This window comes from Beta vulgaris, chromosome 4, assembly GCF_026745355.1.
Source record: "Beta vulgaris subsp. vulgaris cultivar EL10 chromosome 4, EL10.2, whole genome shotgun sequence".
Taxonomy (NCBI): domain Eukaryota; kingdom Viridiplantae; phylum Streptophyta; class Magnoliopsida; order Caryophyllales; family Amaranthaceae; genus Beta; species Beta vulgaris.
In genome coordinates, this window is record NC_079205.1 from 63201272 (window position 1) to 63214283 (window position 13012).

Here is a 13012-nt window from a genome sequence, read left to right on the forward strand (position 1 = left end):
AAAAATATATATAAATAAAAAACTCATCTTCATTCCCAAACCTAAGTGGGTGACACTACATAAAAAATAATAATTTATTATATATATTTCTTTCGTTCCATATTATTTGCTACACTTCTCAATTCACGGACTTTTAGGAAATTTTTGGAAAAGAAAGAAGTAGAGAGTAAAAAAAAAGGGACTCCTGTGAGATGAGAACAATAGAGAGAGTTTATTGTACAAAAAAGAAGTGTAGCACCTCTATGAAACCGAAAAAATAAATGTATTACAAAAAGAGCAATTAGAAATAAAGAAAAACAAAAGTTTTTTTTTTGAAAAAAAGGTAACTGAGAGAAACAGCTTTTTTCCTCCACTTGAGTCACACCTTTACCTTTTAAAGGTATATATATCAGACTATCAGTATAGTAGTTATACTTCTACTTAAAAAGAGTTGGTTCAGCTTCTGATACTTCCTGCATACAAGATAAGACTATTCCACTATCTACAACAAGATGTTTTTCACCATATAGTACTATCACATATTCACATAAGAAAGAGTCAAGAACAATATTACTAAAAATATTTGCTTTGAAAATTTACTACTCATAAAAGACACAAACTTTCATAGGGTGAGAGCGATAAAAGGAATCTCAACTTTACTAATAAGTCGAGGGCAATAAAGGAATTTCAACCCGAACATTTAGACCGATAACAAACCAATAAATCACCGAACTTCGATGATAATGAGAATTGAACCACCAACCTCATTACTGAAAGATCGGAGCCTATACTTGAGCCTCTATTAAGTCAAGCAAATGAGTGCAAAATATACTTAAAAAAATTATCATTGAAGACATGTACTTCCTCTGTTTCGTTTTAAATGCAACAAAAGAGTCTTATTTGTGAGATGTAAAGTATTCATTTGTTGCGTTTAAAACAAAACGGAGAACGTATTAAGGGTACTACGACATTTTCACCCTTATAAAGTTAGAAACTATTAAACAATTATATGGACTAATTAAAAATTAAAAAGCACAAGACCAAGCAAGAAAAGGTAGAATTTCTATTATATATAAAAACTATGATAAAAAAGTTACCACTAAAAACTTAGCCCTTTTCTTTTAGATCATATACTAGTAGTAAAATAACTAGCTCTTTTTTTTTTTATCCTTTGTGTGGTCCAGTACCAGTACACACCTACAGAGAGGGTACAAAAGTCATGAAAGACCCCCACTCTCATAAAATCAGTCTATCTGTACCTCTAAGTATGCATTTATCTATTCTTGTAACAAAATAAGAAAAATAAAAAAAATAAAAAAAAAACTATTATTATGTATTTGATGATCATAATGATGATGATGATGATGATAAAGATGATAGTGATCTCTGAGATGACCTTCCTACTTGATCTTTTTAATCTTTGATGTTGGGTATGGGTTGGGTTTTTGGCTGTACAGCTTTGGGGATTTCTCTCCTTTCCTTTCTATCTTGCATATTGATTGTCAAACTTTTCTGCATGGAAAAGAAATAAGGCCAAAATTTAGAGACAATACAGAATTGATGTGAAAATTCAGCCTAGAAAATGAAATCTATGATGTTAACATGATGTACCCAACTAAGTTTATTACCCCCTCAAATGGAAACAAATTTGGAAATTACAAATCCATCCATGGGGTTGGGAGTAGAGAAAACAATTGAGTCGCGAGGGTATTTTTGTAAATTCATCACTTAACACTTAACAACATTTAGTTGCATGGATTAGTCATTGATTATTTATCGCTTAAACGTGTTAGGATCATCTCCGTTCCTTTTCTTCCATTTCCTATGTCGGATTATGACACTTAGGGAAGCAAAAAGATTTCCAAATGACCTTCGTGTTTTTCTTGTTTCATGCATTTTCAACCGTTGATCTAAGAAATGGACGAGGGTAAATGAAGAGGATCCCAACTCCGCTTAAAACATGTCTATTTAGGCCCCATATAACTCAAACAATATCTAGTAAATATTGTAGAACCATACCAGCAAGGTAAATCCCCAAGTCGCTGTCCATGATTGAACCTACAACTACATTCCTAAAGCCCCTTGCCCGGTCGAAAGCCTGAAAAAAGTTAACCAAAAAATTAACACAAAAATGTGAAGAGGTCAAGCGTACTTTGGTAGTGATCATCAAAGATGATCAATATTTACCTAGGCATTTCAAAGAAACAAGATTTGTGAGGAGCCAAGCTAAGGGGAGATGAGGCAGGCAAGGATGAGTCAGTGTTAGGAGCGGAAGAAGAACCAGGCATTGCATTCGCAGAACCATTATCGAGTTCCGGGAGGAAAAGCGATGATGATCGCTGCTCGGAGACAGCCGATTTCTTCGGAGAAGCAAAGAGGTTGTCAGGAAGGATGTGCTCTAAGCCACTGCATTGCATTGCATGAGAATATGCTAAAAGGTTTAGTAATAGTAATTATAACAACCATGTATGCATGAATCATGATGATGAAAATCCAAGAATAAAATTTGCACGAGTGTGTTATTGGCTAAATATAGGAAACATTATGGACTTTTTAGATAAATTATCATTAGAATTTTATTATATACCTTTCAACCAGCTCACTTTCTTCAGTTTTGGGTAAATCCTCCTTACTTTGGACAGTGCCATTGCAATCACTCAGAACTTCATTGACTCCCTCAGCTACTTGCTGATCATATGCAGCAAAAGTTGAACTTGCATTATTTTCTGCATCATTTCACAACACACATTAAAAAACATAGAAACAACACACATTATTGCTAAAACCACAAAGTTACTTGTTTCTAAGAAATTAAACCTTCTGAAAAATCTTGATTGATCCCATTCGACGAGGGCGGTGGCGAGGTTTGATTCGAGGACTCCTGAGGAAGATTAAGAGAAAGACTAGAAGATCCAACAGATGCATTGTGATTCTTCAAGTCCATAAGTTGCAGATTCATAAGCCTTCTTCCTTGAGCTTGAAGTTCAAGAGCTTGATGTAAATCAGCTTGTTCCTCCAACTTTTTCCTCAGCAAAATCTCTTGAGTACTGTATAACATTCTCCCACCTATAAATACAAATGAAACTTAGTATATCTGGTCGACGCACGCATCGCGTGCATATACGTGCTATATTATCATAAACTAACTACATTGCCATTAAAATGATATTAACAACTTAAATAACCAACTAACCAAGCTGATAATCATAAGGATCTCTACAATCATGCCCAGAAGGGCTAGAACATGAAGCAAAATCTCCCCTTTCCATTTGTTGATGTTGCTTCCTGAATAAACAAAACAGATGAAATTACTAAAATGCCCAAATATGGAATCCAAGAAACAGTGCAGTTTTTTAGGAGAGAGAATTATTTACTTGTCTGGAAGTTTGCTCTTCTCTTTGTAAGGTTTAACAAGAACACGAGAATCACAGACAAAATGAGGATTTCCTTTGGCTAAAATCAGCTTCACAGTTTCAGAATACACAAATGTAACAAAACCAAACATTCTCTTCTGTTGATATGGAATTCTCACATCTTGAACTGGTCCATAAAGACTTCAAAAACACACACAAAAAAAGCAACAATTTTTACATGAAATTTTAGTACTAAGTATATAAACTATAGTCTAAAAATTGACACAAAATATTGTAATCATATGTATGAGTTGAAATTGTTACTTGAAATAATTTGAGACATCTTCTTCTTTGAAAGTGCTGTCAGCAGGAAATGTCAAGTAAATCTGCCTAGAACCCGGGTTCGAATCCATCCCAGAGAACTCATTTCTTGCCATTCTAACACGGTTAAGTTTATGAAACTCTTCACCCATCATCAATGCAGCTGCTGCAGATCTACAATGTCAATAAAAACACACTCATTAAAACCCAAAAAAAAAAAATTCACACCCACAAAAAATTTTGAAAAAAAAAACAAACCCACATCATAAAAACACAATTTAACACCAAAATTCACTAAAAAAAAGTTACCTTTGTGCTTCACTTTGCAGAAAATTCAACTTATTGTAAGGTAAATTCATTCCAGTAGACATCAACTGAGCAGCCAATCTTTGTTGATGAGCAAATTTAGACCTAAAAATCTCTTCTTGACACTGCTCAAAAGCGACGTCGTATTTGCAAGGTGAACCAACAATGGCAGAAGAATTATCAGCAGAATCAGAAAAAGTAGCACTACCACCACCATGAACAAACTTACAAGTTGTGCCATTTTTGCAAAACCCTCTTGCATAATAAAGACAAGGTTTAAACCCAAACCCAGAAGTAGAATCATCAGTTCCATAGTACATATCATTAAAAGAAGCACTTCTACGATGAAAATGAGCGTTATTATTATGATTATTTTCACTACTACTCGAATTTTCCCAATATGGGTAAACCATAGAATCACTCCTACAACCAGGACTCATTGCTAAATCCATAGATTGATCAAAAAAATCAACATTTTTCGAGGGTAAACTTAATGGGTCATTCAAAAAAGAGAGATTTTGATGTTGTTCTTGTTGTTGTTGCAAATGATGAAAATCATCCATAAAATTTAGGTTATTATCTCTAGAATTAACAATTTGGGGAGACCCAATTGTAGAAGAAGAGAAAGACCCATTAGTAGTAGTACTATTGTTGTTGTTGTTGCAAGTTCCATTAACAACCGCAGCATAAGATAAAGAGTGTGAAGAAGCATTATTAGTAGTAGGGCTTAAAGACCATAGTGAAGGAGAAGAAGGAGAAGATGGGTTGAAGCCATTGTTGGGTAATCTTGGAGATGAGAGAGAAAGTGAAAGTGGGTTAGGTCTAGATATGGTAATAGGGTGTGTAACAAGTTGTGCAGATGAAGTGTTCGATAAAAGTCCTAAGTCAGTTTTGGCTCGGTTAACAATGGAAATGATAAGAGTTTCAGGACCATATGCAAAACGTATCATGTCTTTCTCTCCATGGTGTAGAAGTATGTAACCCATGATTTTTGAAGCGTTTTCTGGATCTATGGTTTGTACTCTAGAAAATACTGCTCTTGTTGCTTCATATGACTCCATTGATACTATACTATGTAACTCTATAAGTTCTATACTATACTATACTATAGTTTTTGAGTAAACAAAAGTAAAAGAAAAGAAGTGTTTTGTAGAGAGAAGAGAAGAAGAAGAAGAATTTAGGGGGAGATGAAATGAAAGAGATGGTTTCAAATTTATGGAGGAAGAGCAAAAATGAAATGGAAATTTGAGCAAGTTTGTTAGATAAAAAAGGTAGTAATAATGATAAGGGTAAGTTTTTTTAAAAAAAAAAAATTGAAATAGTCAATGTAACTAAAATGCAAGATCCCCTCAAAAAAAAAAAAAAAAAAGATTTTTTTAATTAAAAAAATTCGAGGAAATTAAAAAAAAAAAAAAAAAAAAGAAGTAGGGAGTTTTTTTGGTGTGGTGAGATTTGGGAAGGTTTGGTGATGATGTCTTTTAGGGGAGAGGTGTATTAAAAACTTAGAACCACAACTTTTGGCAGCAGTGCTACCTGCTGCTGCACAGCCTTGGGAGAGTAAAAATAATATACTCTTGTTAAATGTTAATAATACTCCATAGGAGTATAGTACTGATCTTTTCTTTTTCTTTTGTGTTGTTTTGTGTTGTGGTGTGTTGTTCTCTTCTTTTGCATCCTTTTTCGGACTCTTAAAACAACTTTATAGTAACACATTTTTGTGCTAGACGTGTGCACCATGAGATTTGAGATTTGAGATTTAAGAATTGGTTTTTGTATTGTTATCTTGTTGTTTTTAATGTATGTATACTACTTTTGTGGTTAAATAAGTGGACTTGTTTTGGATGGTTATCTTTTGATTAATTCAATTGAAGAGATTTTTTTTTATAAATTGTTATCTTGTTTTGGTGTTTGAAATAGATTTAGTGATTTAGAATATGATTGTGAATTTATTGTAAAGATTTGTTTGGGTCGAGTATACCCAATCATAATAAGCCCGATTAGGGATGGCAATGGGGCGGGTCCACCTGGACCCAGACCCGTTTATTTTTCACAGACCCAGACCCGTCCCAGATCCGCTGGGTCTAGATTTTTCAGGCCCAGACCCATATCCGTTTGGTCTAGTGGATCCATGGGTCCTTACTGGATCCTAAATGGATCCTTCTTAATTTTAAATTTTCATCACATTTTTTAATATATATAATTAAAAAATTTCGCCCTAATATATACTCCCTCTGTTTTTTTTTTATCTTTCTCACTTGGAATCTTGACACTATTCATGCATAGAGAGAATCTTCTCAAATGTTCTCAATTTATAAGAAAAAACATAGTCATGTGGGGTCTTAATTGATTCGTCTCAATTAGTACTTTATTAATATTCAATCGTTATAATTTTTACTAATATACTTCCTTCGTTTCTAAATAATTGCAACATTTGCATAGTGTTTACTATTCACAGTTTAAACTTTAATTAGCTTTGGTGATTTACATTTCAGGAAAAACATAGTCATGTTGGATCTTGTTAGATTCGTTTGAATGTGAATTTTTTTAATATCAACTTTTTATAATTTTTACTTGTTGATAATTGAATATATTAATGGTTAAAATAATGCATTGGCAAACGTGAAAACAAGAAATGTTGCACTTATTTAGAAACGGAGGAAATATAATGAAAGATATTTAAGTTTTAAAACGTGCATTGGAAGACGCGCACAGAAAAATAGGAATGATATAAAAAAAACAGAGGGAGTATATAGGTTCTCGTATCCATGGTTAAAGCATTCTCTAAACAAAATTTTAAGAATTAATTCTTAATGGAGTTAAAACACTAACGAATTCACAAAATCACAACTCACAAAACGTTAGAGTTTAGGTATATAAAAAAAAATCTAACATGAAAATGGGTCCGCGGGGCGGGTTTGGGTCTAGCATATGTGGACCCGGACCCAAACCCAAACTCAGGCCATGTTCATCGGGACCCAGACCCGACCCGGACCCACTGGGTCTGAAATTTTTGGACCCAGACCCTTATAAATGGGTCGGGTCCTTGCGGATCTGGGTCGGGTCCATGACTCATTGCCATTCCTAAGCCCGACCATAAGCATGTGCATCATGGGCTTCGGTATAGGGCCTGGGGAAAATTACCCCAAGTTTTATAATAACACCTCAAAAAGCCCTTAATGACTAGCGTCGTTAACCGTCATTAAGCTTAATTTAAAAAAAAAATTTCTAATTAACCTATTAACCCTTAGCCCCTAACTCTAATTCCCTCATCCTAACCTAACCACCCGACCCCATCCTACTCTAAAGCCCTAACCACCCCAACCCCTACCACCTCCTCTTCCCTCACCCTTACAGCCCTACCCAGCGACGAGAGCACCACCAACCCAACACCTGCATCCCCCACTCGTTCCCCACCACCCCGTCAAATTCCCCCATTCCCTAGTGGCGGATGTAGTATGTGACACCCTGGGTCACGTGCACCACCACTCCAAAAAAAAAAAAAGTCAATCTCACCAAATCTCTGAACCTTGACTTTACTTTTCCTCCATAGTCTCTTTGTTTCTCATCCTCGTTCCTCTCATCATCTAGTCATTTCCCATCCTTGAGCATAATCTCTCTTATCCATCCATACTTTGTTAATGACTCTTTATTAGGTTCTGCACGGGCGTCGAATCGTCCCAACTGATGCTCGACTACTCACGAATTTGTGGTGCCCAATTTAAACTACTCAAAGTCTCTATTTCAATTTTTAGCCTTTCAAACTAACCTAAGTTGCAATTTTAAAACAATAGTTTCTTTAATTTGATATTAAACTGTTATGGTTTAATCTTAATTCCAGTTGATTGTTGAAAATTTGTTGTTCTTCCTAGATTCAAATTAGGTTTTATGGCAACAATTTGTTATTTGGGCTTGGGACTATAAACTATGACTTTTAGATTCGATCTTAAAGTTTGTTTTAGTAGTGAATAATTGTGGATTAATGATCTGAGATGACGAATTTCTTTCAAACTTATTTTTTCTTTTGTTTTAAACGATAATTCAAATATCTTGATTATTTGGTTAGACCCTGTTTTTGTCTATGAAATTATTAGAAATTGTGAATTGATTAGTATTACTGTTTAGTTTTAGTTCATTGGTTGGATTAGTATCATTTTTGGAATGAACTTTACAACAAAGAATTTTAAAAATTGACCATTACCCATGATTATTAATTACGGGTGACACACCATCTTAAAAATCCTACCCGCCACTGCCATTCCCCTACCCCCGCAACCCCCTCCCCCACTTCGATTTCTCTCTTCAATTTTTCTATCAGTGTCACATCCATAGTTTCTCTCTTATGAAGCTTTTTCGCCACAACATCAACCTGTAACCCTAAATCACCGAATCATTTTTTGAATCGATTGAAACGGCGACATTTTTCGCACTAGAGGAAAGTCGACATGGGGTAGGGGCGGTTTGCGGCAGCAGGTGACAGGAGAGACGGGGTAAGGGAGGGGTGTTGCGGTGGTGCGGCAGGAGAGATTGGGTAAGAGTAAGACAACATGCAACATGATAAAGGAGGGTGCTGCGGGAAGTGAGGGCGGGGGGAGGGGTGGGGGCACTGTTGTCGTGGGGCAGGGGTTGGGGCTGCTGGGGGTGGTGGGAAGGTTAGGGTTATGGTTAGGGTTGTGGTTATGATTATGCTTAGGGTTTAGGATTTGAGGTTAGAAGTTAGATTTAAATAGGTTAATTAGGACTAGTTATGATTTTATTAGGGTTAATACTAACGGCGGTTAGTCATTAAGGGTATTTTGAGGTATTATTATAAAACTCGAGGGTACCTAGTGAATTTAAAAAACATGGGGTGTCTGGTAAATTTTTGAAAACTCGGGGTATCTCGTGAAAAAAAACACTTATAAATTTGTATGCAAAAGCCTTTATGCCTCAACTAGGTAGTATATGCAAATTTATCCGTCTTACTTTTCAGTTTTTAATTCACTCCGGCTTTTCTTAAATATTTTGCGGTTAACTTAAATTTATACGTTTCTTTTTGGTATTATAGGCTGTTCAAACTTTTTCTTTTAGTAAACATGTAATTTAACTTCTTATCCAATATGCACATAATTTTTAAGATCTATTATATTCATATTATTCAAATTGTACGCAATGTATTGAGCGACCAATTCATTATTAGAGCACTCTTAAGTCTTAATGATGCATGTCAAAAAAGTCTTAATGATGAACCAAAAATGATTTATGGCCTTCAACCATTTTTTTTTTAATCATGAACCCAAAAATGATTTGTGCATAAATTGATGAATGAGCATTCGAAAAAACAAACCGTTAGTGGTTGAAGAAAAAAGTTGTCACATATCGCTAGTTTTAAAAAAATTCAACAAATTTTAGAAAAATGTTGCATTGTGTTATCAAGTTTAGAGGACGAAGTTTTGCATATTAGAGTTTGAACCAACTCGACATCAGAAAAGCATGGGTTGTCATAATCTGAAGTGGTGCGATAACAACATGCCACTTATCGCCATCTAGTTAGTTTTGGCAATATTAATGTTACAAAGAAAGGAACAAAATTCATAATTTTTCATTCTTTATAAATAGACACCCATTATGCTATACCCCAATTCTCATTGCTAAAAAAATGTAACCTATAAACCTGACTTATATGTATGCAAATTGATGAATGAGCATTCGAAAAAACAAACCGTTAGTGGTTGAAGAAAAAAGTTGTCACATGTCGCTAGTTTTTAAAAAAATCAACAAATTTTAGAAAAATGTTGCATTGTGTTATCAACTGTACAGAACGAAGTTTTGCAAATTACAGTTTGAACCAACTCGACATCAGAAAAGCATGGGCTATTTCTCTTTTTGACACGCGTCATAATCTGGAGTGGTGCAATGACAACATGCCACTTATCGCCATCTAGTTAGTTTTGGCATATTAATGTTACAAAAAAAGTAACAAAATTCATAATTTTTCATTCTTTATAAATAGACACCCATACTGCTATACCCCATTCTCATTGCTAAAAGAATGTAACTTATAAACTTGACTTATATGTATGCAAATTGATGAATGAGCATACGAAAAAACAAACAGTTAGTGGTTGAAGAAAAACGTTGTCAGATGTCGCTAGTTTTAAAAAAATTCAACAAATTTTAGAAAAATGTTGCATTGTGTTATCAAGGGTAGAGGACGAAGTTTTGCAAATTAAAGTTTGAACCAACTCGACATCATAGCATGGGCTATTTCTCTCTTTGACACGTGTCAAGAATCTGAAGTGGTGTAATGACAACATGCCACTTATCGCCATCTAGTTAGCTTTGACAATATTAACTTTACAAAAAAAAAAAAAATCATAATTTTTCATTCTTTATAAATAGACACCCATTCTCACTACAAAAAAAAGCTTATATAGCGACGGATTTTTGGAGACGGATATATATCCGTTTCTAATTTAGAGACGGAATATTGATAATCCGTCTCTAAATTTATTTAGAGACGGATTTTTTAAATCCGTCTCTAAATTAGAGACGGATTTTAATATCCGTCTCAAACTTTAGCGACGGATTTTAAAAATCCGTCCCTAAATAAATTTAGAGACGGATTTGTCTCTAACTTAGGGACGGATATTGATAATCCGTCCCTAAAGTTAGAGACGGATTTAAAAATCCGTCTCTAAAGTTAGAGACGGATTCAAAAAATCCGTCTCTAAATTTACATATTAATATTTTATTACACGTATTTAATTTAGAGACGGATTTTCAAAATCCGTCTCTAATTTAGGGACGGATTTTTAGAATCCGTCTCTAAATTTAGAGACGGATTCTAAAAATCCGTCTCTATATTGAAATATGAATATTTTATTGTGCTTCTTTAATTTAGGGACGGATTTTTAAAATCCGTCTCTAATTTAGAGACGGATTTTAAAATCCGTCTCTAATTAGGGACGGATTTGAAAATCCGTCTCTAAATTAGGGACGGATTTTTGAATCCGTCTCTAATATTTCTTCTACATATTACCAATATTATGTAGAGAAGTATACAAGTTGTATTTGGTGTAGTTGGTTGGAGCTTCTTCTCGTTTCTTTGAACTTACAAGTTCGACTCCTACGAACAGTGATTCTTGCGACTGTGGAGTCTTCTTATCCTTTCCCTTGTAGATCTGAACCGGGTTTACTTAAGGGATATTCCTAAATGGTAATGAGATCAACTAGAACTAGGTAGGTAATAATAGGTGATTAAATATAATCATGATAATATTAGGAACTATCGTGTTGTTAATTTCGTTTATATATTTTTTATATTTTCAGCGAATTTAGAGACGGATTTCGACAAGGGTTTTAGAGAGGGACACTATCCGTCTCTAAATCCGTCTCTAAGCCCATATAGCGACCGATTTGACCTATTTAGGGACGGATTTTGTCCGTCTCTAAATGGACTTTTTTTTTGTAGTGTCTGCTATACTCCATTATCATTGCTAAAAGAATGTAATTTATAAACCTGACTTATATGTATGCAAAAGCCTTCATGTCTCAACTAGGTGGTATCTCCAAATTATATCCATCGTACTCCCCATTTTTTAATTCACTTTAGCTTTCGTTAAATATTCTGTAGTTAAAACCCTAGCCTCCCTTACCCCTTCTTCATCAATTAGGGGGCTGCCATGGATGTTTTCATCCATGGTAAGCCCCTTTTTCCCTTTTATTTTCAGTTTTTAGTTCATTTTCTTGTTTTGTTCAGTAAATTAGTATCTCTTTATGAGATTTTCTCAAACCGTTTTATGGGGTTTTTAGTTTCTGTTTTGGAAATCTCCTTCTCCCCTATGGGAGTTGTGAGTATAGTTCTTTTGTTTTTAGGTATGAGAAATTATTCTCATTGGTTGAAGTTCGAGATTCAACCTGAAGAATTAGGGTTTCACAACTTCTGTAAAATTATGGAAGACTATTGGAGTACGTTCATCCCAAAATTTCTGCATCTGCATATCGTATGCCGAACCAGAGCGAACTCACAGATTGCATTGCTTCAGATGAAGATTTTTATTAAGGCAAAATTAAGTCAAATCTGCGATGTTTACATTCCTAGGATGATATGTATTTCTATTAGAATTTTATGTTTTTCAGAAATGACTTGTAAGTGCCGTTTGGCGAAATATTAATGAAATCTCTTTTCTTTCTTTAAAAAAAAAAAAAAAAATATTTTGTAGTTAATTTATGTTTATATGTTTTTATTTCTATGATAGGCTTTTCTATTTTATTTTTTTTTATTATTTTTAGTAAACATGTAATTTAACTTCTTACCCAACCATACCTTTACATTTGATGGGTAAATATGGGACCTACAATGAATAATCAATAATTGCGATCTATAAAAGAAAATAAAGAATGCTTTTAGTACGATATTAAATTTAACTCTATTTACTTATATATATGTGCGAGAAATCGGTGTTCCTCCCTTGGTAACTAGGAAGCTTGGTACACTAGGTGATAGGTATAGGTGAAGATAACGTTTGTCCATGGTATTCTTCACCTAAACTATCTAATATTAGGATTATAGAATGTTTTGGAGAAGTTTGAAAGAGGTTATATGTAGTGATTTAGTGCGAAGTTTGTAAGATAAGGGAAAATGGAGAAGATATTGAAGACCAATTAACGATAAGTTCGGCACTTTCATGCCAAAGTATGCACGATTGTCTTTTGTGTATTTCGTCGATGATTGGATGCTACTACCGTTGTTTGGAAAATCTTGTGGGATCGGGCACATTTATGCATTTTTTTTTCAACGCACATGCATGCTAATAGTGGCGGATCCACTTAAGAACAAGTGATGCCGCTTGACCACACTTGAATTGGTAAAATTGCAAAAATCTCTTTATAAATTTCGATTTTTTGAAATTATCCTGATCAATTGACAATTTGATCCCGCTAAAATTGAGATTCCAAGGCTCTCTAGTGTGCTCATTACACCATTTAGCTGCATTTGCATCGTCGAATTCCAAGTAAAATTTCAAGCTCTTAGTTCGGAGGTTGCTCAAGTGATTTTTTACAGCATAATGGAT

At 34.3% G+C, this 13012-nt stretch overlaps 1 protein-coding gene across 3 annotated transcripts; it reads right to left on the reverse strand.

The window, feature by feature from the left end:
• Positions 1 to 1022: 1022 nt before the first annotated feature.
• LOC104885033 (zinc finger CCCH domain-containing protein 46) lies at positions 1023 to 5366 on the reverse strand. Of its 3 annotated transcripts, XM_010669742.4 has the most exons (9): positions 3963 to 5350; positions 3657 to 3827; positions 3354 to 3533; positions 3173 to 3264; positions 2797 to 3045; positions 2567 to 2705; positions 2167 to 2385; positions 1999 to 2077; positions 1023 to 1491 (listed from the first exon to the last, which is right to left on the reverse strand). In XM_010669742.4, exons 1-8 carry the CDS (start codon positions 5018 to 5020, stop codon positions 2044 to 2046), a joined length of 2142 nt encoding a protein of 713 aa, XP_010668044.1. In that variant the 5' UTR covers positions 5021 to 5350; the 3' UTR covers positions 1023 to 1491; positions 1999 to 2043. The 3 variants fall into 3 exon arrangements, with proteins under 3 accessions (XP_010668044.1, XP_057250529.1, XP_010668045.1); XM_057394546.1 differs by lacking the exon at positions 1999 to 2077 and having other exon boundaries at positions 3963 to 5353; XM_010669743.4 differs by lacking the exons at positions 1999 to 2077; positions 2167 to 2385 and having other exon boundaries at positions 3963 to 5366.
• Between the last annotated feature and the right edge of the window lie 7646 nt (positions 5367 to 13012).